The 26,387-nt window shown below is 42.6% G+C and overlaps 1 protein-coding gene across 3 annotated transcripts in view; it reads left to right on the forward strand.

Annotated features, from left to right (window-relative positions):
• Positions 1 to 322: 322 nt before the first annotated feature.
• bcl9 (BCL9 transcription coactivator) overlaps positions 323 to 26,387 on the forward strand; it is a 28,624-nt gene continuing 2,559 nt past the window's right edge. The window contains exons 1-9 of one of the 3 annotated variants that reach the window (XM_040005395.1): positions 323 to 658; positions 2,584 to 2,750; positions 18,453 to 18,915; positions 21,585 to 21,889; positions 22,076 to 22,183; positions 22,327 to 22,513; positions 23,129 to 23,225; positions 23,357 to 25,520; positions 26,028 to 26,300. In XM_040005395.1, coding sequence (XP_039861329.1) covers positions 18,629 to 18,915; positions 21,585 to 21,889; positions 22,076 to 22,183; positions 22,327 to 22,513; positions 23,129 to 23,225; positions 23,357 to 25,520; positions 26,028 to 26,300 — 3,421 coding nt within the window. In that variant the 5' untranslated portion in view covers positions 323 to 658; positions 2,584 to 2,750; positions 18,453 to 18,628. Of the gene's footprint in view, positions 659 to 683; positions 1,041 to 1,062; positions 1,696 to 2,583; positions 2,751 to 18,452; positions 18,916 to 21,584; positions 21,890 to 22,075; positions 22,184 to 22,326; positions 22,514 to 23,128; positions 23,226 to 23,356; positions 25,521 to 26,027; positions 26,301 to 26,387 lie in introns of those variants that run through there. The other 2 variants (XM_040005394.1, XM_040005396.1) reach the window with 2 other exon arrangements.

Below are 26,387 nucleotides of genomic sequence, written 5' to 3' on the forward strand. Positions count from 1 at the left end.
CGGACACGTCTTTTTTTGTGTTTTCCAGAACTCCGACTTTTTTCCCCTCCGAATTCTGATTTTAATCTCAGAATCAGAATTCAGACTTTTTTTTCTCAGATTTGGGGGATTAAAGTCAGAATTCTGACTTTTTTCTCAGGATTGTACGAAAAGAAAAAAAAGACGTGCCCGTTTATTTTTTTCCAGTGGCCCTAATCCTCTTCCGTAACTACGCCTACGCTCTTTCATATAGGGAAGTTCGAGGTAACTACTTTTATAGGAGTTTACTCGGCAAAACAATCCCACGTAAACAGTTTAGTGTGTTTTTCCTTCTTCTCTATTTTCAGATGTCTTCTGTAGTGTTTGCCATATCACATGGAGATGGACAGTGGTCTCTCTCGGCTGTCCGACAGTAACATTCTCACTGGCACACAGACCTGACCTAGAATTGCTACTTAGAATTCGACTAAACCATCTCGCAGTAACGGGGGGGTGGTGGGAAGCGACGACAGGAAATCTTGACTGGGATGTAATGGAGTAGGACCACTGGAAAGCTCCGGCGAATGGGGGGGAGACATATTCCTATTTTGTAATGTTACCGTGAAAATGTTGTGATTTGATAATTGTGCGGTGTAAATTCGTCGCTCAGGAAAAAGGGGAAATTAAGATAGCATTCCAGGTGAGTGTTCCCCTTTTCACATCTAGCTGGAAAGTATCGCTACCACGGCTCGCCTCCTGGCAACGGGCACACGCGGGTCCTCCTCCCGGGGACATCTCACTTGGTATCCGTTCTTCTCTGCCTCTGTCCCCGAAGGCTGGCTAGCAAAACCCACGTAGCGTCTGGCCTGGCAGACAGTGAGCACCCTTTGAACCGTAAATGCCGATTTTTCCAGCGCAACAAAAGCGGATTATTCACGATGTTTTCGGCATGGTGTAAAACCCGCGGAGAAATATTGGTTTTTACCCCATTATACTGGAGGACCGCCCGTGCTTCGTGAAAATGAAAAAAGGATACAATGCAGCATGCATGTTTTGCATTCTTCGGGAGCTCCACACCGTTGGTATTGTATTTTCTTCATTTTAAACGTGTTTGGTATGATTTATAAATCCGAAACGAGATTATAGGCCTCGTCTGCTGATTGTGTCGGCCAGCCCTATCATCTGCCGAGCGATTTAATTGTTACATTGTTAACGGAGCGGGCAGAACTTGAAAATGAACGTTTGTCCAAGGCGGGCCTGAGTACTTTCATTAACAAACGAAGCCGTGGGATGAATATATGCGTGGGTTTTTGTGTGCTTGTGGGCGACGTCGTTGTTCTCGCTCTCAGCCGCCGTCCACTGCCTCCCTCTTCGGGGAAGACTTTGTTTGCGCTGGCCGAGGCTCCATGAATGCGAGTGCTGAAGTCCTCCCTTCCCCCCCAGTTCTCTGGCGAAACAGGAACAACTTCTTTTAGGAAAAAGAAAAAAAAGTTCCTGGAGTTTCAAGCGCCATGGAATTACTTTGTCCGCCAAGAGTTGTCCAGTGAGGCGCTGAGATTTCAGGGGGGAGTCTAATCCCTGTAGTTGCTGCGTGCTTTTACGTTTATTTAGCAGTTTTAGGTTTGTGTAGCTTTGTGTATATTTTAAGGACGACTTCCTCGAGTAGGCCTGTTCGTGGGTAACTTGTGGCATTGTGCTGTGCTACCTTTGGAAAAAGAAAACAAAGAGTTAGACATGGTAACGAATGTGATCACTCTTTTACATTTTACTAATCTTGTTTAACTTCAGGGAGGATAAAAAAAATCCACAGGTCCGACAGTGTGGAAATAAAAGCAGAGTAAAAACACAGTCACCACCTGGGAATTTACTGCTGATGAATAAAGTCTTATATTGTTCTCCCTTACCAAGTGATTTCTTTTGCCTCACTGAACATTTTGAAAGCATTCGTCAGGTTGCTAAATGCAATGTTTTCCCTTGTTTTTTCTGGTTTTTTTCTCCCTTTTTCCTCAAGAGAAGTCTGCAGCTTTTGCACTTTGTAGCAGTCCTTTCTCAGATCAGATGCTGTTAGTTCCTCTGAGTTAGCAGTGAGGAGGGGGAGGTTCAGAGTCTGAGGACAGTTTTGGAGCATACATACCAGTTGCTGAAACTGAACTGCAGACCTTGCTGGGTCTCTTCAATTCAATTGCTAGGCAACACTGCTGTCTGCCATTAATGTGCATCATTGCATAGTCTTGAAGCTGTTTCACATGCATCTTTTTGTTTTTTGTAGAATCACTGCTTCTTTTCATTGGGACTTTGTGTAGTTAAGGATTTTTAAAAAAATGCATTTTTGTCTTTCCACTGTGCTTTTTTGGTGCACAGAAGTGAGGAAGCTCTTAAAAGAGTATCACAGACGCTCTCCTAATCCCTTATGTGCACACAGGTCGATAACTGAAGAATAAATACGTGTCTGGGTTAAAAAACGCGAGCCTACACTGTCACTGTAGCCCCTAATGACCTCAGCTTTGCACTGTTTATGTGTTTGCTACATGTTGGACTTGTGAACACCGGCTACTGAGTGCTTTTTCTTGCCGTTTGCTTGTTTGTGTTTTGCCCGTTGAGCAAAGTCCCTTCCCTCTGTTCCAGGTGTGAATGACTTGTGGCTGTAGGTTGTCGTGAGGTGGCCAGGTTCCTGCACAGCCTCTGTGGCTGACTGGGAGAAGTCGAGTGGAGAGCAGACATCAGTGCCCAGGGGACCTGAAGGCCTGGTTCTCCATATGAGGCCCTGCTGAAAGGGCAGGGGGGCTTCTGAGGTAACCCAACTCAACTCTGGCTCTCTCTTCTTTTATTACACACTTTATCACACAGTTTCTTATACACACACACTCCCCTTGTCCTCTCTAGGGTGACAGAATGCTTGTAAATGGGCTTCCTCCTTGTTTTCATTGCTTAGGAGTAAGTAAAACAAGTAATGGCAGGATTATAAAGCCAGTGTCTGAAGTCACTCCCTGTTTACGATATGGCTAACTGTATTTACAGTGAACAGTTTGTTTTAAGTTTCTGAATTGTCCTTAAAAAAAATCCTCATTGTGTTAAAATGTAGATAGTGGCCCGATGCTTGTCAGAAATAATGGAAAATGACACATGCTTGAAAGTGTCTGAAGTCTACATTTTTCTGCTTACTATCTGGTAGATGACATGGACTCTGTTATACAGGGGTTGCTGAAAAAGCTAAAACAAAGGGGTGATTTTGGACAATCTGTAGCCGTAAGGCCTTTGTGTTCATTATATGTTGGAATAAGAAGAGCTAGAAGCACGAGGCGCATGTTTTTCAGCTCTAATGCTTTTTCCACGCTATAATTGCTGTCAAAAACTCACTGGTGCCATAAACTGATAGCTTAACGCTGCTGTGATGTAACCATAACAAGTCAGGCGCGGGCACTTTGCAACGGCGGTCACTATCTCTTGACATTATCTTTGGAGGTGCCTGCTTTCTGATGACGGAGCCTTGAATTGCGGAGCAGGCAGCCTGTTTGACTGCTGTTGACGCTCAGGGGGTAGCGGCTTGAGAAAAGGACCTCACCGCCGCAGTGCATTGGACTATCAGCGCAGTGTTTGGTCTCGCTCTCTGATCTGCACATGTTGAGGACACAACACGGTCAGGGCGCTCTTCCTGAGAACGCTGTGCGCACTGTTTATTTATCTGCTATCTAATCTGAAGTGTGTTAACCAAAAACCACAGCGAGGTGAAGGACGCGGGGAAATGGATATTGATGTAAAGCGGCAAAGGATTTATTTTTGCCTCTGAGTATTGGACTCTCATGTTTCTGTGCATTTGTTTGCTTCGTGGGTTTTCTAATTAAAACTCACAAGCCTTGTGTTGTGTATGACGTGGAGGGATGTGTTGGAGAGGCAGTTTGTCTCTTTGACTGTGTAACGGGTGGCGGGTAAAGGGGGGGGTCCCCTCCCTTGTCGTATAGTGGATTAGACTATACCCGACTCAGTGTGTTTTTCTACTGCTTTAAAGGTTTATTTCATCTCTGTATGACCTTTTTTATGTGCACTAATGAAAGATCAGTTCATTAAAGACATTCATTCACAGTTCATTAAGAAATTCAGTTAATTTCTTGAATGGCTCTCACGGTTGTAGGATGTCCACAAGGAGAAGGGAAAATAAAGTTTGACGTTTAACTTGTATTACTAACATTATTCTGCCCTTAACTTAGCATTGTAAGATTTTGTGTATTTTTTTTTTTTTTTTTAAAGTCGAGCAGTGTTAAATTTCTACTACAATGCAAGAGACCTGTAATCTAAGTACTTGATATACTGCAGTGTGGCCCTTAAAGGGAATTGAAACACTTCAAAATCACCAAACTCCTATAAAACAGGATTGTCAAGTACTGTGGTGCGCAGTCATATTCATCGTTCCCACCAGAACTGTAGAAATATGATGGTATAATGGGCAGAAATTATAAAATTCTGAACTCATAGAAGATATTTTTATTTAGTTCAACGGATGTAGAAAGCAATTTTTAACACCTCAGATTGTAGAGGATTGCTCAAAACCACTAAAATAAGCTTGCTGCTGCAGGACGTTTCTGAGAGTAGGTGTAAGCGGATGAAGGTTAAAAGAAACTTTTGACTTCTTTGGCTATTGATTTGTATTTTGCTGCTGATATTGCCCGTTCACCCCTCTGGCAATTATAATGGACAGTTGATATATTTTCTCTCTCTCTCTCTTTCAGTAGATATAAATATGGACTTAATGCATTTGATAGGTATCTATGCCTACAGCAACTTTTTTTTTTAATCTCTAGCAACACTGGTTCTCATCCTCGGCATGAAATTGTGAACACAGTTCTTCTACGAGAGTCAGTGTAATTAAAATCAACAATTAGTCGCAATCAGTGGGTTCAGAAGGTGCTATTTGGGGGGGGAAAAAACGTTCGCTTGTATCGGATTGAGCCAGTTGATGAAATCGGTGATGAAGTTTAGGTAGCGGAATTGGCATTTAGAGAGAGAAAGTGGAAAATGATGATCTTCCTGCTGCAAATTGGGTTACACGGCAGAAGCCAGTTAGAACCAGTAACAATAGGAGGTGAAATGGGATAAAATGGAAGACAAATGGGAGACAATAACAGAGTGAAGATACACAGATTGATGGATGGATAATAACGTGATGGTATTAAAACAATACAAAACTTTTATCCTGTTGTAGAAACATGGACATCAGTGCTTTCAGTGGATAAAATTACACACTTCAAATCTGCAAAATCTCTGAATTCTCAATCTGCTACAAACTGTTGTACAAAAGCGAGCGCATCGGTTGTGTGCGTCCTGTTGATCACAGTTGGTCCATCATAAGAAATATTAAGATTAATTACTATAATAATAAAATATAAGGGGTACGGTTAAGGCCTAAATATGTAAATTCACAACATGGAGCCCGTAGTAATAAGTCTTTTCCGCTTTCCTACCAGCTGCAGCTGAATGTATAAATGTGTTTCTCTAATAGCTGCATTTTCACATCGTTTTAGTGTAGGAGGTCACGGACTCGTGTGGATGTGTGGTGGGATTGTTGCCCATACAAGATCCTCGGGGATGTGTCTGGCTGAGTCAGAACGTACCAATCAATCTGCTTTCATGTTTTTTTCGCTGTGATTGACAGTTATGGCACAGACAGGCTGCTTCTTCTACAACGAGGGAAAGGGCGCTCGCAAACAGAGCTGCTTTCAGGTGGAACCTGGGTGGTGGTGGTTGTGGGAGGGGGGTGGGAGCTCTGTGAACTGCATTTACCTCAACTGTGAGCCACCAAGCAGAGGGCCTTTCCTGCTACAAGGCTGACACTTTTTTTGGGTTAGCCTAGCTTACCATATGACCAGGACTGATTTCACACACTTACTCACAGTGGGGCTGACATTACTTAGTCTGTAATCTGCCAGCTGGCCCAGTACAAAGTCAGAGTGATGTCTTGATTGTGAGATAACGGTGTGGTAAATTCACAGCTAGCAGGTGGTCATCCTGTGTCCTGCTTTCTGCATGTTTCATTCAGGCGGCGTTCTCATCAAAAACACTTAAAGTATTTCAAGAAGTGAGAAACGTTTGACTCTGACTACAACCTGTTGTGTGCCACATCTGTGAAAGTGCAACTTTGGACAACATCCCTTTCTGATGACCTGGATAACGTCCAGCGTTTTCATGAGTGAAAAATGGCTTTTACGAATAACAAGGTGGCCACAAGAAGAAAGCATTGTATCGTGATGAAGTTGACTAACTGGGAGTTTTTTATTGTTTCATTTCTTTATCTTTGGTGATCCGATAAGATGCCCAACAGTGTTTGTTTAAACTTTAACACAATTCAGGGAGCTCAGTTTTAATTTGAAATCTCAATTTATTCATCTGCTGTGGTAACTCTTCATCGGTAAGTATTCTTTGACTAAGCGATCACTGTAAATATGAGGAAGATTCTGGTGCTCCAGCCCTTTATTCTCTTTAGTTGAGCTTCTGATAAGTGATAGTTTCAGCGCTTTGTAAAAAAAAAATGCACTGTTTTAAATTAGTTTGTGAGAAATAAACAAAGCTTCATAGAGTTAAATGTTGTTTATATGGCTGAAGTGATTAATCTACATAATGCTTGCCAGGAAATTGTTTTGCAACTAAGTTGATATATTGATGTAAAGCAAACATTAATTTAAGTCCATTTTTAAGCAAAAATACCAACTCTACCAAAGTGTAAGCTTCTCAGTTGAAGAATGATGCTTTTTCATTAATGCTTAGTTTTGACTGTTTTCTAACAGTAACGTCAATAGATAATTTATAGTGAAAAATCACAGAGTTGTGCAGGGGTTAGCTGTGCTGCTTCATAGCAGGAAGGTCCTGGGTTCAAACCCATCGGGCATCTGGGTGGTTTGGAGTTTGCATGTTCTCCCTGTGCTTGTGTAGGCTTTTCCTGGGCTCTCCAGCTTCCTTCCAAAGTTCAAACACGCACATGTAAGGTTAACTGGTGACTCTAAATTGGCTGTTTGAGTGAAGATTAGTGAAAATGTTTGTCTGTTTCTCTCTCTTTGTTAGCCTTGTGATTAACTGGCGATTTGTCCAGGGTGTAACCTGCTTCTCGCCATATGACAGCTGGGAGAGGCTCCAGCCCCCCTACCAGCCTCAAGATGGAAAAATTGAAGAAGATGCATCTGTATTGAAGAAGATGGAAAAATTGTGGTTTATACTGGACTTGAGTCTTATGGTCACTACATTTGAAAAGCTTGCTCAGAATAAAGCCCTCTGCATTAGCGCAGGTATAAGAGGAGAAGAATCCAGAAGAATCAAGCAAATAAATCAGTTTTCCCCTTCAGGAAGTCTTATCTTTTCAAGATACTCGAGAATCTTCCTCTGTGTAATCTGGGAATCTCTGAGCTCCTTTATTTATATAATTGAAATGTCAGTAAGGGCTGTCACGGCTGTACACTTGTGTATAACCTGGCTGTGTGTATATTGGGTTACAGAAATTAAGAGGTGCAAGAAATAGCCCTCTTCTGCTAGTACTTACACGGCTGCATTTGAATCGAATTGACTCGTTTTTTCGGGTTTTCTGTTAGTGATAGCACCTGGTACCATGTACTCTTTTAGTACTTGCTTGGCTGGGGTTCCAAGTGAGCGGAGTTGATCGGAAAATGTAAATTCAGCAGACTGTGTGCCACCGATTGGCCAGTCAGTGGTGTCATGAGAGTGACTCCTTCCCAAAAATTAAAACTGTCATTTTTGAAATCCAGCATCGAGAAAAGTAGCGGCACAAAAATCACGGCCTGAGTAAAAGCCATAGACTGAGCGGATATGCTATCGGCTCGACGTCGTTCATTGTTGTATTGTTTGTGTCACATACAAAGGACATCACAGGACATTTGGATGTGTTGCTAAAACAACCCCACGCACGTTTAGATGATATACAGTTGTAGTAGAAAATGAGTCGAGCTGAGTAGGTACCGCGTACCACCACTTGGGGTGAGGGTAACAGTGATGCATATAAACAAGGGTTCAGACCACACAATGGTCACTGTGTCAGTTTAGATGAATATAGAGTTATGAAATCCTGCCTTTTCGTGATTGAGGAACATGGCAGACTACACGGTGCTACCCAGTCAATCACGCTTGCAGTCTTTCCTGATACTTTATGTTTTCTGTGAAAAGAATCCAAACACACAATGGCAGTTGAAGCAGTATAATACTGGTTGACTAGTGGTCATTTCACAGTTCCACCTAAACTAAAGTGGTAAAATCATTCTTCATCTTCTTTGCCATGCCTGCAGTTGTTCACAGCTGAACTTTTGAGAAAACTCAACAGCTGGCACAGCGCTCTGTACTGATATTGATGAACCACACAGGAAAGACAGAAGTGCTACGAAACACCCAGAAAAATGTCAACATGCTAGTTTTAGTTTTTTTTGAATGTATGTATTATGTGAGAAAAATCAACTGCCTATTTTCATCCTGTGTCACCTAGATTGGGCCGTAATTGGGCACAAGAAGATGCATATCATACCTTCTTAACCCACTAAGAGTCAGACTTTGATTTTAACTAGAATGCACCAAGATCTTTAGATAGATGATTCATGGACTATTCACAATGGAGTAATCTCAATTTAGAGTCACCACTGTTTATATTGTAATCAGATCATTTATAACCAGTAGCAAAAATTAGCTTTTGTTTTGTTGCATATAAACAGTAGTTCCCAAGCAGACAAAATCAGATGTTAGCGCCTTAATTATCTAAATCAGCTAACTTAAAGGTAATCTTTTATTTTTATATTTAGACCGCAACTGTAAGCGCTTTGTTATAGGAGGCAGACAAAGGGGATTTTTCACACGTTGCTGCCTATAATTACAAATGTCATGTGTCTTGGACGTGGCACAAATTACACACACTGGTTTTATTGTATTATAAGCTCATCGCTTCAGATGGGAATCTCAAGAGACCTTCCAATACAGATGCTGATTTGACATGTATTAGGGCCCTTCAGTGAAGATGCACTTCTTTTAGTGCATCTGTATTTGATTTTTTTTTTTTTTTTAACCCGCTGTCGAGTAATTTGAGCCACCTGCTTGTGGTTGTGAGCAAAGGACTTGAATGTGTTGTTTCTTAATCAATTTTAGATCATGAATGTGAGGAACAAAACAACTCTAAGCTTCATTCTGAAAATGTATTTTCTTGAGTTATGTTGGCAGTTAAAAAACATCGCCTTAAATGGTTATTGGTGAATAAATTGCATAAAAAGAAACCAGGCAGGATGCTCAGCATGCATCTGATATCAGGATTAAGAAGCATCACCATTAATGTGAAGATTTCATTTTAAGTTAGTTCACCAGGGGCGTGGCTTTTGCATGGCTTTACATATCACTTATTGCTGCGATTCCATGGTTATATGCAGGGACCTAAAGGAAGCTCAGACAGAAATGCACACGAGCATGCTCTGACTCATGGGAACAGCACATGCCATAAACTTGAAGCAGAGTTCTCAGTGGATCTCCGACATTATTAAGACAGCTAAGTACTGCCTCATGTTGGTATTTGTCTGTGCACCAGTATAGTTATGTGCGTGTATATTGCTCGTGACTGTATATTTAATTAGGCAGGTCTTAGCCAGTGTGTTTAAAATTCCATGGGTATGACACACCAGTGTAAACTGGGGTAATTCAGGGACACAATCTGTCTCATATTCTCTCCAGAGTGCTAATTTTGTTGTACGATAAAAGAACGAAGATAGAACATCTATTATATACTCGTTGTGTGTGTGCGTGTGCTTGTGTGTAGTTTCTCTCTTTAGGAAATACCAGGTCAGTAAAGATGCCTGAGCTTTGTTACGTAGTTTGAAAGGTTGCAAAGCCTGTTTCTTGTGGGCGCTGTGGTTTGTAAAATACAGAAAAGAATGTATGGAAAATATTTTGGGTAAGCACATCTTGAGGTTTTGCATAGTGTGTTGTTATCTTTCCTGCTTAATTTTCTTTTAAAAATGTTGATGCAGTTTGATTAATGAAACGTTTTAACTAATAACAAGTTGCTTGCAAGAAAAGCTTGTTGACCGGTGAGGAACGCAAATTTCTTTTCCTCTTTACCTCAGTGGTCTACATGGCTGCTGAAAGGCCTGGCCGTTGGGATTTCCCACAATGCTTGTAGTCACAGGGAGACGTCCTCCCAGCATGAGCAAGGTTGGAATGTGGCCCGAGTGTGGGAGCGACTGTGCGGATGAAGGAAGGGGAGTCACGGACCAGAGAGCAGGGGAAGGGAGGAAAGAAGGGGTCTGCACAGAGGGCAGCAGAGTTTGTCCTAACTGAGTGCTATTCCTGTGTTAATTCATATCTGAGATAGAAATGAGAGAAATCATTATTTAGAGGGGAAAAATGCGTATGTGCCTTACTGTTTACTGCTCATATTTGCTGCAGTGACTGCTGATTCCAGGAGTGCTCTTGCATTAATTAGCAGTTCTACTGGAGGTCTTCATGGGTTTAAAATTTTGATCCTAAAGGGATCCAGAGGGGATCTGAAAAAATTCATACTCAGTCTTAAACGGACCTTAAGATAATTGGACTAGATCTGAAATGCAGTTGACCTGAACAGACCCAAAGAGAGACCACCAGCAGTTAATTGGCAGGATGATGCACCATCAGCTAACAAGCAGACTTAAAGAGAGGCAGTTTAATTTTTTTTCCTCCCTCTTTTCTTTGCCGGAGTTTTCTTTTGCCTCAATCACTTTGTACTCTGCAGTGTAACACAATGTATTTTGATGTCACAGCTGAAAGCAAATCTACTGGGATACATGTACATTTTAATTGTGGAGTTTGCATGTCGTCCTTGTGACTGCATGGGTTGACTGCAAGGCTACGACCTTCTTAAAAAATGGACAGATTGGTGAACGTAATCATTCAGACATCCAACCCAGAATTAAACTCCTTAGGCCCAGAATAAGGTCTCTCATATTATGGTATATCATGAGTTAGTATGGCTTACTATGCTAAGATGTGCTAGTCATGAAGTAGAATTAATAGAAGGGTGACCAGCTTCTAGGTATAATGGTTAAGAACTGGACCCACATCGATGTTCACAAGCTCACTTCCAGCTCTGGTCGTCTTTCTGCTTTCTCCAGCTAACAGAGTATACTTCAGTAGAAATCTCAGCTACAGTTTGACCTGATTGGTTTGATCCAAATGGACATCGAAGGGTTTTACAACCAGTTTTATTCTCGTATAAATGTTTTCAGTGTGATTTATTGTTCCAAGTCTTATCTGGGATCCAAAAGTTGCGCAGTCTTTGATGTTTCATCTATAAAGTCCAAGATGTGCTGTATTTGATAAGTGAGAAATATTGTCGGATTCTTTTTACCTTGATACCTTTTTAAAAATCTTACTGTCAGGTTTTGATACTAGCAACCCCCTTAATTTGCACTTCCTGTCATAGAAGTACAGGCACGTTCTTGCCAGTTATCCTGTTTTCTTTGTCTCGTATTGAGCACAAAGGTGTGTGTGTGTGTGTGTGTGTGTGTTTGTTTTGTGTGAGTGTGTGAGCAAGGCACAGTCACTTAGCCAGGGATGCAGAGACAGAGGGCAGATGGAAAGAGATGGAAGTGCAGGGTGAAGTGTGTGAGACGGAGATCAGAGCAGGCCAGAGTGCTGAGTGCCAGTCCTGCTGCCGGAGCTGGCCACTACACATGGCACCATTCCCAGGCTACGCCAGCAGATGTGCCACTAGTGAGTCAGCGTGTGTGTGTGTGTGTGTTTGCCTACTTGCACTCGACTGGGAGACAGACACCCACCCGCACTCTCTGTGAAGACAATGGCTTGTGTAATGACTACCGTATCACACCCCTTTCCCATCCTCCTGTTTTCGTTGCCACTTCCATCACTGTGATGGATACGGTGAGGCTTCTGTCACCACGATATGATATGACACAGTGTGACATTACACACATGTCGCCTCCCAGGGGATGGTGGGCCTGGTCTGCAGACCAGAGGGAGAACATGTGTTGTGGATGGTTTGAATTGGGAAGGCTGTTATGCAGGACCAGTAGGAAAGCTAATATTGGAAGTAATGGCGGGAGCTGAGGAAAAAAAAAGGAGAAAGATGGAGGTGTGTAAATATTGGACTCTGGGAGCAGTCAACAATTTGGAAAATACAGAAGACTTTAAGTTTCTTGTAACAACTTGATTTCAGTTGAAAGGAAGCCTGGTCATACTTGTGCGTGCGTCCTTGAGCCTCTCACAGTGCATGCATAATGTCAAATGTTAGTCTAGTCGCGTCACAGCTCTATCTTTAGTGACATTCGGGATTCTTTGCATTCTGTGTTCGCTAAGTGTAAATAATGAGCACAACGCAGGGTGTGGCATGCTGGCAGAGTCCTTTCAGGAAGTCACCTGAACAGGTGAGCATGCAGGTGTTTCCTACACTGTGGTATTGTTAATGTCCAACAGATATCTTTATCTTACTTTCATTTTTTATCTTACTGTTTTCTTTTTTTGTTTTTTTTGTCTCACTTCTTCAAGACAGGTATGTGAAGGTAGTAGCTGAAAGTAGCTGTAATGTTTGTGCAGGTTGTGCTGTTTATTACCTGAGCTAAAGCTGCATGACAACATCATTGTCATCATTTTAGATTTGCATTAAACTTTACATAACTTTACATTAAACTAAAATGCTAGTATTTTAGCGGTGGCAGCTTCATAATGAAGTAGAATTGCAAATGACAAGTTTAATGTATAAATAATAAAACTCATTGTCCTTGAGTTCAACAGATTGGCAAGTTTTGCTTGCTGTAACTCAGTATTTCTGTTTAAGTGACATTACAGCCACTATTCTTACTTTGTGGCCCTGCTGTCTTACTACTCACTACATACTCATGCTTAGAACCTTATAAAAACTCAATTCAAATCACAAATAGAGCAAACGGATATAGAAGATTTACCTGTCCTTCAAGAAGCTAAGATGCAATTTAAGGTATAGTACAGCGCATGTAGATTGGAAAACCATAAAAAAATAACTAAAGCAAAAAGTAATATAGTCAGTGAGAGCAGCCATCATAAATTTTATAGTCCAGTCTAACATTTCAAGCCCATGTTGATAAACACACAGTAGCAGTATCTGACACAGACACCACTGTGTTATGCTTTGTTCCCATTATACACACAGTACACTGACAAAGTTAAAGGACTGACTCAGAGAGCTTTTGTAAAAGTACAGAAATTCAGTGCTGATATCCTGTAATCACCACCTGTGGCTTACTTTGACAAAGGGGCGATCGTGGCTCAAGAGTTGCCAGTTCGTCTTGTAATCGGAAGGTTGTCGGTTCGAGCCCCAGCTCTGACAGTCTCGGTCGTTGTGTCCTTGGTGTGTGTTTAGTTAGTTTGTTTGTTTGCTTGTTTTAATCAATTTTAAATCATGCTTTTTATTTGTTTTTGTTTCTAATGTCTCTGTAAAGCACTTTGAATCACCTTGTTGTTGAATTGTGCTATACAAATAAATTTGCCTTGCCTTGCCTTGCCTTGGGCAAGACACTTCACCCGTTGCCTACTGGTGGTGGTCAGAGGGCCCGGTGGCGCCAGTGTCCGGCAGCCTCGCCTCTGTCAGTGCGCCTATAATGTAGCTATAATGTAGCTTGCCATCACCAGTGTGTGAATGGGTGAATGACTGAATGTAGTGTAAAACGCTTTGGGGTCCATAGGGACTAAGTAAAGCGCTATACAAATACAAGCCATTTACCATTTACCAAAGTTATCCAGATTTTCACTACATATTTAACTCCTAAGGGAAGAAATCAAACATAGTTTGAACATTTGGAAGGTTTAAAATGTGTTTTCATTAGAAAAGGGCATATTTTGGCATAAGGCACATCCTTATTTCACCACTCTGTCAGATTAAAGAAAAATCATTTTGTTGCATATAAGCTTTTATTCATGTGACCATTTCACTAAATTGAAGTGTGTGTGTGTATAAGCTGTTGTGATGAGATGTAGAGCCTTGTTTTTTTGTTTTGTTTTGTTTTTCCTGCACTGAGTTGGCTGCTGCTTTTTCAGATTGTACAGTTGGTTGCTGATGGCCATGTGTTTTATATATTCTTACAGAAAACTGTGAGAAGAGGTGGAAATAATGCTTTTTGATATTTCCCCTAAACAAATAATGGGCAAAAGCAATTCTTGAGATGGAGGGTGAACAGACGGAGAGTGGGTAGGGAAGCTAGAGTGAGAAAGAGGGAGCAATACTCCATTGTGACTGAACTGCAAAATGGGATTTGCATAAATAAGGCTGAAACATCAGCAGGCCCTTTTACAGCCACCAGCAGGGCTGAGATGAGGGAAGAGAGATGGCGTGAGTGTGTGTGTGTGTGTGTGTGTGTGTGTTGTTTTTTTTCTTTTTTTAAATAAATCTTTGTTGTGTTTAAAATTTTCAGCCAGTGGACTATGTTGACAGCAAGGTCAGGGTTCCTTTCTTCTCGCTGATCCCACACCTTACCAGCGGAGTATACCAGTAGATACTGCATTGCTATAAAGCCTCCCACTCCCCTTCAGAGGAATTTGGGTGACGTAGATTGGAAGGGTCTACTCTCTAAGCAGGCAGCATACGATGACTGTTACATAAGCATGAAAATAAAATAGTCTTCCAGTGCCACCCGCATCGGAAAGCCCAAATCTAATTGAATTGAACTATTTTCTGCCCCCTTCATATTTATATCACAGGCAAAAAGCTCATTTTTGGAGCGTCATTATGCTGTTTTCCCATTAACTTGCATGAACTGCATCATCTCGTGTTTGCCGTGATAGACAGTTCAGCATCTTTACTGGAGGTGGAGGAAGTGAATTCTCTGCGATTACCTCTATGATGCTTTCTTGTTTAAATGTGTGTGTGTGAGACATGCTGGAACGTACACACCTGATGTGTGTGTGTGTGTGTGTGTCCGTGTATTCCTTATGACAATCATGTCAGCAAGCTTTCCAATTAGTGTCTTGTTAGCGTGCGATTGGAAAGAACAGATGATTGACAGTTCCTGCTGTTTGCTTCCATGTACGCGCACAGACTTGCATCACACGCATATGCTTGTTATTGGGGTTTAGATTTAGATGAAGCCCCTCCAGGCTTTACATGCAAGTTGGAGTTGAATGAAGTAGAAGACTGGTTCTTTGATATATTATAAACTATATCTACTAATGCAAACGAAATATATATATATATTTTAAGTGATTTTATTTTATTTTATTTTTTCTTGCTCTTCTCTCAAGGCTCTCCTCCTTTAGTATTGCTCCATAGTGAAGGAGTCAGTCAAGGCCAAGTACTGCCTGATCCCACCAGGTCTGAACATTTTTAACTTGGGCTGGACACCTTATCCTAAAGGGTTCACTGAGCTTTAAGCAAAGTGCTTGTGATGGTTGAAAAGAGTTCAGTATACATCCCTCAGCACCTTGTGAAGAGGGAATAGAGGAGCCTAACTTTCCCTAGCTGGCAATCATGCCCAGTTTGTGCAAAGTAAATGGTGTTTTTAAATGTCAGTCAGCTTTTTTTTTTTCTGACGTTCATTGCTTTTTTTTAATGTACAGATGAAATGGTACACCCTCTAAAAGTCCTAGTTGTTACTGGTGTCCTAAACATTTTACCTGTTTAAAAACACCAACAATCACAATCAGATGCCACTTTAGGAGTAGCCTTTATTAATATCTCATTAGGTTTTGTAGTGTACATTTAAATTTTTTAGGAGCAGGAAGGTTCATCCAATTAGATTTCTCTTGGAGACAGACGTTAAATTCAGTTTACATTGTTAAAGTGAAGGGGAACCCTGGGCATTAAAGTTTTTGTGGCCGGTACACAGTAGCCGATAGCATCTGATATAGTGTCATCGTTAGACTCCGCTCTAGGACAAGCTCCAATTATAGAAACAAGACGTTAACAGCAGAACCTGTTTTCTGCGTGCCTGTTCAGCTGGTAGTGTGTAATTATTCAGACACAAAGTTTAACTGAACTTTTGAATATGGGGACTGTCGCGTTAACAGAAGCTCTTGTTTCTGATTTATGCTGTATATCACAGCTGCAGAATTACACGTGCTTCAATATAAAATGCGTAAAAGAAGTTGCCTTTCGTTACATTTTTAATAATGAGCCTAGCATTTCTCTGAAGTGTCTCCACTACAGTATGTTTTTTACATTTAAAGGTTAATCTAGTCAGTTTAATTTGGTTCTACAAGCCGCCTCTGTTTCTGTTGAGAAGCCAGCGTCTGCCTGTGTGCAGTAATCTGTGCTCCTGACTGCTGTAAATCACTTCTTCTTCTGTGACCAGTGAGAGATGAGTGTTGCTGCTGTAGCAGGAGTCGGTGTATTTGTCTGCTTCCCAGTGCTGCCACCATCCCCCCATACAAGTAGAAAAGGGGGCGACACAACCCCCAAACACCATTCCACCTCCCTCTCCCCAGGGGGACTCTGGAGCCAGTTACAATGCTGAGTGTTTTGGAAGAGCTCCTAAATATTTTCAGGATGACAATGTAATCTCACTGACTGGGCTGCTCTCTTGAACAGGATTCTCGTGCAGTTCTCGCTCTCACTCACCAACACACACAAAAGACAGTGATTGGTGTGAGTCACAGTACCAGCTCGACAGCTCTACCACATGTGCCAAAGATAAAGAAAGTATCAATGACTAACCTAACTGGTGGCTTTTTTTATTTTTTTTATTGTAAAATCATTATATGTAAATCAACAGATTTCTTTTTTCCAGATAAATATTGGTGCTCTCTGGTGGACAAACTAAGCAGTGGTGGCAGCGTTTGGGCTGTGACTTAGTTTTTATCAGTTAATATTGAACCAGACTCAATATCAGCTTATAGTGGATCATTTATATTATCAAGCACCTTGAGATGATTAATCTTGCATATTGATGATGTATAAATTGAATCAAATTATAGAGTTAGTGGAGGGAAAGACTGATGTTTTGTGTCTGCTGTTTTTTACAGTCTTTGTTCTGTCAGCTGTTTAAGTTGGTCAGTTGTTTTAACTAACACATGTTGAACAATGAGGATTGAAATTATGTACGTACTTCCAGAGTTCACAACAGATTTAGACTGTACTTGCAGGGGTGTTTGTAGGAACACCCATGAGCTTCCAAAGACAGTGTATGCACAATTTCTTAAACAAATTATTAGATTATTTATTTTGTAACTTTTTCCTGCAAATACAATTGTGAAGTATTTGGTGATTATTACCGGATCATTATAATCCGCCGTCTCTTTAATGAGTCTCTTATCCTTCACCATTTTGGACTGCAGCTGGATGTGGTAGACTTTGTCTGCTCCGAAGCACTCGATACAAACACATGAACCGGTTCTCCCCCAGTCGGTAGACCTTGAGGACACAGCAGATCTATAGAGTTGAAGAAGATTATCATTACCAGCTGCAGTCTAAGGGCTCTAAGGCGCTTCTGCGGTGGTATTGCAGACAGACAGCTTTGTGGATGGCTGTATACATGTTGTAGCTGTTTACTGTCACTAGGGGGCGACGCCACAAACAACTGATCTGTGGGCTACTTTTACTTGCTTGTGCTTGTGCTTGGTCCATCACTTGTGGACAAAAGCAGGTTTATAACTTACAAATTGCTGAAGTGAAACCAAGTGTTCAAAATAAAGAAAAGCGTCCACTGCAGCTTCTCATGCTGCTCCTGTTTGTGGCCCACTCTTCAAGGCGTCAGGGTTCAGGTTATGCATACACTCATCCACGTCGAGCTATGTGCTTTTGTTTTTTGTTTTTTTTTGTTTTTTTTTTGAGGACTTTTGACGTTGGAGTTGGTTGCCTACGGAGAGCCTCTCTGCAGGCAAATACCTATGCAAACAGACACAACGTCTACCATAAATTAAGTATAAGACGGCGCATGTAATTTGTCCATTTGCAGGATGCGATAATCTTGGAAAGCAGCTGAATGATGTTGAAAGCTGTCATAGTAGAAACCAGGCTGTTGATCTGCTGGCAAGCGGGTTAGTGGTGTCTGAATTTTAAAAATAAAAGCAAAGGGTATTGTCCATTCGTTGTGGATGGCATCATTCTCTCAGATGGATATGGAATAAAGCTAAAGCCAGTCTCTAAATGTATTTGGGCGGGTCTTAACATACCTGGGCGGCCTGCCCATATAAAGTCTGTGTGTGAAGCACTGAGTGTGTTGAGGGCGAAAAAAAAAAAGCACTATAAGCAGACATTTCAGACACTGGGGGAAAAACAAACATGCTGAGGTTACAATTAACAATGACTGAAGTCTGTGTAAGTCGTCAGGTAATGAATTTGACCTACGATTTTCTTACTGAATAATGTCAGAATTACTTTATTAAGCCCTGTTTTGCCCAAAGCAACTTTAAAAGAGGGGGAAAAATAACTTTTCCATCTTTCACTCATAGACAGGAAGATTGATAATAAGAAGACTTTGGGTAGAGTGTCGCTTTGAACTCTCTTGAGACGGCGTCTGCCTTTTCCAGTTTTGTTAACGGTCCTTTTTCTCCTTCTTTTCTCTCAACAGTGTGCCCAAGGGCCGTTGAAAGCCCCCTTGGGGGAATTTCATAAATACACACTGAACAAGAACAAGAGAAGCCTTCTGGACTATTGTTATTTTTTTCCACACTTTTCCCACACACACACATACACTTACACACACACACATACACGCACACCCACACAGACAAGGACGTAGAGAGAATGTTGGAGGTCCAAGAGGAGAGGCCAGCGGCGGCAGGTACAGCAGCGACACATTTCAGCAAGAGGGAACGAGGAAAGAAAGAGAGAGAAGAGGCCAAGGACGGTCGGGGAAACCTGTCGAACATTGGGAATCCTGTTCCTGGCTCCAGGAACGTGCGTGCAAAAGCGCCGCTCACACACACAGGCAGTCCTCACCAGCTCATCACTCCACCCTGTTCTGTAGTCTTGGGAGCTCCATCAATGAACTCCAATAGGCTAAAGAACTCCCCGTCCACCAACACACAAAGGTGAGTGGATTCATACAATACCTGTGGATATTGCCCTGTGATACTTCCTTTCTAATAATGATCAGCTATTTTGTGGGTGTAACTGAAATCTAGGTTATACTGGCTATATATTAAAGCTATGGATTAAAATAATGTTTAATCCAGACTGTTTATGATGGACAGCAAAGCATTTTTAACTGCATGAAAATCTTTGGAAGTACATGGAAATAAAACTTTTTAAAGGGTTGTTTGAAAAACTACTACCCTTTTTTTCTTCTTTTTTTTGTTAAGACAACCTTCCTAGACAATTTGGTGGACTATTAATGATGACTAAACCACTTAAGCTTGTTATTTAGCTTCAATAACATGTAATCAAACTTTACTGAGGAAACATCTGTCCACGGCAAATCTTTTTTTTTTTTTTTTACGTAATTGGAAAAAAGGAAGAAGAAGAAAAAAAGCCAAGGTCATTAACAACAGTTAAGAACAAGGGGCAAATTGAAAAGCTCTGCCTGTTTTTCCAGCTTAGATTTAGTTGAAATAAGAAATATTAACTTTAAAAATCAGCAAGACCGAGGCCACATTAAGGCGGCCTTTTTGCTCATATGTACTGTACTTTCTAGAGAGCTGTCGTTCTAGTATTTGAATGTAAGAAATAAACATATTTGTGCTGTCAAATCTGTTTACGCTGCTTACAATCAGCATGTCGTTTAAACCCTTATAGCCATCAAGAATGGGGCAGCTCTTTTGCTAACTGATGCATGTGGGCACAGAGTTCAGTTCAATTTCAGTTCACTTCTGGTTTATTTAAAGACCCTACAGTACTCAGAAAACTCCAACGATTAGATGATCCAGTATGAGCAAGCATGTTGTGACAGTGGGAAAGAAAAACTCCTTTTGAACAGGAAGAAACCTTTGGTAGAACCAGGCTACACGAGGCACAACTGTCTGCCACGACTATTTGGGGGAATGAAAGCAAAGTGAAGAGAAAAACGGGAGCACAGGGAGACAGGACAGTTATTTCTTTTTCTATTCCAGCTCCTAAACCTGGTAGGAAGACCTAGTTTAAAATGGTGTCTCTACTCTAGTTTGGCTAAAAAATCTAGCCATAGTTAGAAGTTACTCTTAAGTAATCTTTTTGCATGGACATCATTTACTTTTCTGTAGCAGCAGGCAGAGAATGCGTTTGGATAGCTGTTAACACAGAAACTAGGCCCTATCTAGACACTTTTGGCTGATTACTTTAACTTAATTACCTCTGTCTGCTTGCACTTCACCAGTGGCTGTGGCTTAATGATTGTAATGTTACTTTTTCCTACACACTCGACAGACGGAGTCACTCAGTCCCTGCAAGGACCCTGAGGCACACACGTTACCTACAGGGCCTTCTTCTTAAAGAGGAAGGCTCGGCCGTTTATAAAGTCATCTCACTTGCACATCTAAAATTAAAAAACAAAAAAGTAAAATAAAATAAAAACAATAAATAAAATAAAGCTAACATGTTATCCTTATGCTTTTTAAGGTTATTACTACTCTGGTATTTTCATTTCTCTTTACTGAATTGAACTTACTCTCTTGATGTCTTTAATTGTAGCGGTATTGTGAAGTGAGGCTTGTAAGCAAGTATGTCTACACGATACCTGATAAATCTATAAGAGTTGCATGTTGGCAAGGTCAAGAAGGTGGTACAAACCTGAACAATTTGCTTTACTTGTATGGTGTGGAAATTAGGTGTTGGTCAGGTGTAATGCTAATGTAGAATCATTTTTTGTGAATTATTAGTTTAAGGTTTTGATGCGTGATCCAGAGCTCTTCCAGGGTCAGGGAGTACACTGGGCTTGGAAGTTTTCCCTGCTGACTCATGGTTCTGGAGCCTCTGGAAATGACTGCACGGACTGCCAAACTTATGGCTTTGCCTTCTTGTTGTGCTGGCTGTGTGTCTCTCTACATACGTACAGTGTGCAGAGCTGTGGCTGAACCTTTTGGACATGTTGGCATATGTTTTATGCTACTTGTACAAATGTGTGTACATGTACGCGTGTGTGTGTGCGTGTGCGTGCGTGTGTGTGTGTGTGTGTATGAGGAAGAAAGAAAGATATTAGGGTGTGGTATGGAAGTTCTCTGCCAGTTGGATGTTTCCTGCTTGCCTGAACTGAACTGCTCTCAGAGCCGGTTAGCAGCAGTCATTTGTAGGTGCCCTGTCTCTTTGCAGATGAGATCTGTGTGCACTGAATTCCCCATACCGGTAACTTAATCTTGCGTTCACAGACATCTATGCCAACTGTTGGTTGTCAAACTGATGCTGTGTTTAGCAGTTGCAAGTTGATTTTTTTATTTTTTTTGTTGGGGGGGGGTGTGTAAGGACTAAAAGAACACAAGAAAGTTCACATTTTCCTTTGGTTTTCTCTCTGCCACCCCTCTTGGGTACCATATCAGAGGGGAAAAAGGCACATGTTATAACTAGGTGTCGTGGGATTAAAGACCCTATGGATGGCGAGGTGCCTCCGCATTTATCTGTGATTTACCTGGTTCATTCTTGATTCCAGAAAATGATTATTAGATAAGCCTGCTAAAATGCCCCTGGCCTTTTGTTGTATCCAAAATATCTGATGTTTTTCACAGATTTCAAGGCAAAGTAGCTGTTTTAGTTCATGGCGTAAATGTATCCTTATCTATTCATTGTTTTTCAGCCCTAAACCTAAGACGGAGGCCATGGTACGATCACCTCCTGTCGTGTCTCCCTCCACTGCCGCCCAGAGTGACTCTAAAATGCCCAATCAGGGCAAACCAGGGAGTACGGGCAGCCAATCACAGCCCTCACCCTGTGACCCCAAGACCAAAGGGGCTCAAAATGTTGCAGGTGGAGTGGGGCTTAAAAACGGCCAGAGCCTAAGCTCCGGCCCAAGCTCCAAGGTGAAATCCAAAAGGAGCATGAACAACTCTGCAGAGTCATCCGAACAACCAGAGAGTGGTACGCCTACCAGTGAGGAAACAGGTAAGAATCACCATAGCCAGTACAGTATTATCAAATCATCTGCTGTGTTGTTTGCTAATACTACACACTCTGCCAAGAGAATACAAATTGGACATCTTGAAAGATGTACTTTGCAGTCCCTCATTGCCAGTCACACTGATAAACCTAAGGCCACTGATGGCTTTGTGTGTGCGTGTGTGCGTACAGATAGTAGCAGGGCGAAGAGGATATGTGTTACGGAGAGGAGGGCGCCGTACAGTGGAGCTGACTGGTACTCTGGGGGAGAAAGTGACGAAGATAACAGAGGATTCTTCAGTAAGTGTATTAACATGTCCATTCAAGCATATATAATATTCCCTCCATTAATCAACTTGACTTGACAGCGGTTTTCAGTAGAACTACATTTCCCATAAGTCTGTGCTTAAAGTCGTGGGTAATACCCTGTTCTCTCCCCGCAGACTCAAACTCCAGCGATGTGAATCCCCAGGACACTGTCACACATTCTACCTCCAATGCCGGACTCAGTCGCTCCTCAACGCCCTCCCACAATACACTGGGAGGCCAAGTCTCCACAACAGAGCCTGCTAGTGGCCAGAAACAAGGCTCAAAATTTGTTTATGTCTTCAGCACAGGGATAGCTAACAAGTAAGGAAGCCAGAAGTTACCTTTTCGATTACTTCGTATTTGTCATATATTTTTTGGCTTAGAAATAGAATATTCCTGTTTAATTGTTGGTGTTCACAGTTGGTTTATCTAGCCAAGTTTTAAATATTAATGAGTTTATAGAAAGTAAAACATTTTTTCTTTTACATAATAAAAACCTACATCTGCAGCAACACGATTAAAATAGAATTGCTAACAGTGATATTTTCATTGAGTGTATCTTTGTGCTTCTGTCATCAGTGACTGTTAAAGCTGTTTGTAAATGTGGGACTAAGGTACTTGGCTTCCTCGCCTGTCCTTCACCCAGCTTTTTCAATTATAGCCTAAATATTTTGTGTGTATCTGCACAAGCACGTGTGTTTTTCAGTGGGAGTACATGCTTGGCTTAGATTACCACTCTCTTTTGGGAGTTGGAGATCAAATATGTGGATGCCCAGTAGAAGGTGTGCACGTGTAATACTTTTCTTAGTCTGCTGACCTTGGCATTACCTTCATGGTCGCATCTAAGACTCATTCATGTGGCTCACTGTCTCACACACTCACACTCACTATTGTGTCTGATGACTGATATCTAACCGTCTGCCTCCTTGTCCTCAGGGCAGCTGAAGAGGTTATTAGTGGCCGTATAGAAAACATCATTGTCTTCCACATTACAAACATCTCCAACAACAGGGACATAGCTCACCTCCTCTTGGTAAATACTCATTTCATAGTAAATAAATACTAACATATATACATGGCATATATGAAATTTTATATATATATGAACATGATTATGTTGACACTGCTACATCTCAATCCCGTTTCTCTTTCTCTGTGTTAAAGAACAATGCAGCAAACGACTCCAATCCTCCCCAACAGCCTCCGTCCCACACCCAAGATCAGAGCCACCAGCCTGGATCCAACCCGTCCTTACCTGGCACGTCAGAGCCAGCCCCACCACAGCCTTCAAATCAAGGGAGCCAATCTGGTGTTCTTCCGCAGGAAGGCTCATCCTCTACAGGCATGGAATCCAAAAATATTCCCAGCAGCAGCCCCAGTAACACTACAGCCCCAGTTGACCAGGTCCCTGCAACCCAACCAGAGGCTGGCCTCAATCCCCCAACATCAGGTGAAAGTGGACAGGGTGGAGGAACTGGTGGAACAGGTCTGACACCCCAACAGCAGCAGCAACACCAGCAGCTAACCCAGGAGCTGTTGAACATGGAGGTGAACACAGAGGGTCTGTCACAAGAACAAATAGAACATCGGCAGCGCTCTCTGCAGACCTTGCGAGATATTCAGCGCATGCTTTTCCCTGATGACCGTGATGCCCCGCCAGCTGGAGCTCAACAATCTCATGGTGGACCCCATGATGGGGGTCCTGATGCGCCACCCCGGAGGTCTGAGCAGGGCCCCTTACAGGCTATGATAGCGCAGTCTCAGAGTTTAGGCCCACCAGGTGGACCAGTAGGACCTCGTCCACAAGGTCCACCTTTTGGCCCACCCCATGGTCCCAGGGACATGCCCCCATTTCCACAGGATGAAATGGGTCCACACATGGGAGGCCCAGGTGGATGTGGAGATGGAGAGCAGATGACCCCAGAACAGGTGGCGTGGCTGAAGCTACAGCAGGAATTTTACGAAGAGAAGAGGAAGAAACAAGAAATGCAACACCGGCCAATTGGTCCTGATATGATGATGCACCCCCATGGTCCACGTGGCATGATGCGAGGGCCCCCCCCTCCTTATCAGATGGGCCCAGGAGAAATGTGGGGAGGACCCGGTGGGCCACCGGATCACTATCCAGAGCGCATGAGCATGGGTCCTGGCCCCAGGGGTATGCCCCCACATATGCAGAGGATGCCTGGCTTCTCTGGCATGATGAATCCCGAGATGGAGGGCCCCCCGAGGCCTGGAATGGGATGGCCTGATGAGTTGCCTCCCCGTATAGGAGAAGCGCGTTTCCCTGGAGGACCTGGGCCAATGTTTGCTGGTCCAGGAGCTCGTGGTGAGCGTTTCCCAAACCCTCAGTCAGTCCAAGAGGCAATGTTTCACCAAGGAATGGGTGGAGAGAAGGGTCTTCCTCCTGGGATGATGATGGACATGCAGAGGATGATGGGACACCAAAGAAGTGGAATGGAACCAGGTAATGGCATGGGTATGTTTCCCAGAATGCCCAGTGATGGTCCCATGAGTCCTTCCTCTAGACTGCCAGGAATAGGGGGCCGGGAAATGGGACCTGAGTTTGGCATGGGGCCTGGCCCGGGGCCAGGACCTCATATGCATCCTTCAAAACTACGAGATCCCCCCATGAATATGAGCCCTGATGAGATGATGAGAATGAGAGGGGGTGGAGGGCCAATGGAAAATATGGGTCCACAAGGCAGGCCCATGCAGGGTCGGTCATTCCCTGAGCAGACGCAGCCAGGAGACTTTCCTATGGGGCCTGGGAGATCCTTCCCTGGGGGTGCTGGAGGAATGAGGGGTCCACATGCAGACCAAGCATTTGGTCCAGAGCACAGATCTACACCAACTGGAGGCAATGGCCGTATTAATCATATTCCCTCTGCTGGGGGTCCTGCACAAGGCCAGAGGGGCCGCAAGCCAGCAGATCTGAATGTCCAAGCAGGAGGTGGGAACTCTCCCAGTGTTAATCCACTTAAGTCTCCTCCTCTGAGGCAAGTGCAGTCCCCCATGATGGGCTCTCCCTCGGCTAATCTTAAGTCCCCTCAAACACCGTCCCAACTGGCTGGCATGCTCACCGGTTCCACAGGCCCTGCTGCCCCCCCAGCACCTCCAACTTCAGCACCAATGAAGTCTCCTCACTCCATGATGGGATCAGCAGGTGCTTCTCCTGTTCATATGAGATCTCCTTCTCTCCCTAACCCATCTCCAGGATGGGCTTCCTCACCAAAACCACCCATGCAGAGTCCTGGAGTGCCCCCTCAGGGTGGCAAGCCTCCACTCAGTATCACCTCACCAAATATGATGCCAAGTATGGAGCAAGGTATGCATTGTTTTTCCCTTTCTGTTGTTATCTGTACCCTTTTCTTGCAAAAAGAAAATTCCTAAATAAAAACAATGAAAAAAGAGAAGTTGTATTCAGTTAATATTGGGATTTTATTTTTTAAATGATTATTGGGTTGAATTTTAGTTATAGTTATTGTCTCAGTGATCACATTTCAGATATTTGACTCAACTTGTTGAAACAGAATCAACCTAAAAACTGAAAATGATATGGATCTGATGTGTTTATCTTCCATGTTCATCAGATCTTTCAGATTAACACATCTGTGGGGTGGGGTTGGGTGGGTTATGGTCCAGTGGCTCCCTCTTCTGGCCACATAATATAGTAGCCACATTATCTTACTAAGTCTGAATTTGCACACAAATTGCAAGGAATGTCACTTGTGGTAGTTTAATGTAAAACAATCCACAAGAAGAAAAAAATTCGAATGTTGTATTTTATTATTTCTTTGTCATGTCCTCTGTTTCTTCATATGTTGTCGTCTAGGTGGTAACGGCCCTCCCTCAGCCCCTCCTTCATCAGGGGCTCCATCTGGCTCCATGTCTCTCCCAGGCAATGTCCCGTCTGGTAGCCCTTACACCATACCTCCTGAACCAACACTATCCCAGAACCCGCTCTCCATCATGATGTCACGCATGTCCAAGTTTGCAATGCCCAGCTCCACCCCACTTTACCACGATGCCATAAAGACTGTTGCCAGCTCTGATGATGACTCACCGCCAGCTCGCTCCCCTAACCTGCCGTCAGGGAACAATAATGGTAAGACGTGAAATATCTTCTGTATAATATTTAATTTCAGTTCTCTGAACTTGAGCTACTTTACCAGTCGCTATACTCTGTATATAA

This window comes from Simochromis diagramma, unplaced genomic scaffold, assembly GCF_900408965.1.
Source record: "Simochromis diagramma unplaced genomic scaffold, fSimDia1.1 OVJJ01000501.1, whole genome shotgun sequence".
Taxonomy (NCBI): Eukaryota; Metazoa; Chordata; class Actinopteri; order Cichliformes; family Cichlidae; genus Simochromis; species Simochromis diagramma.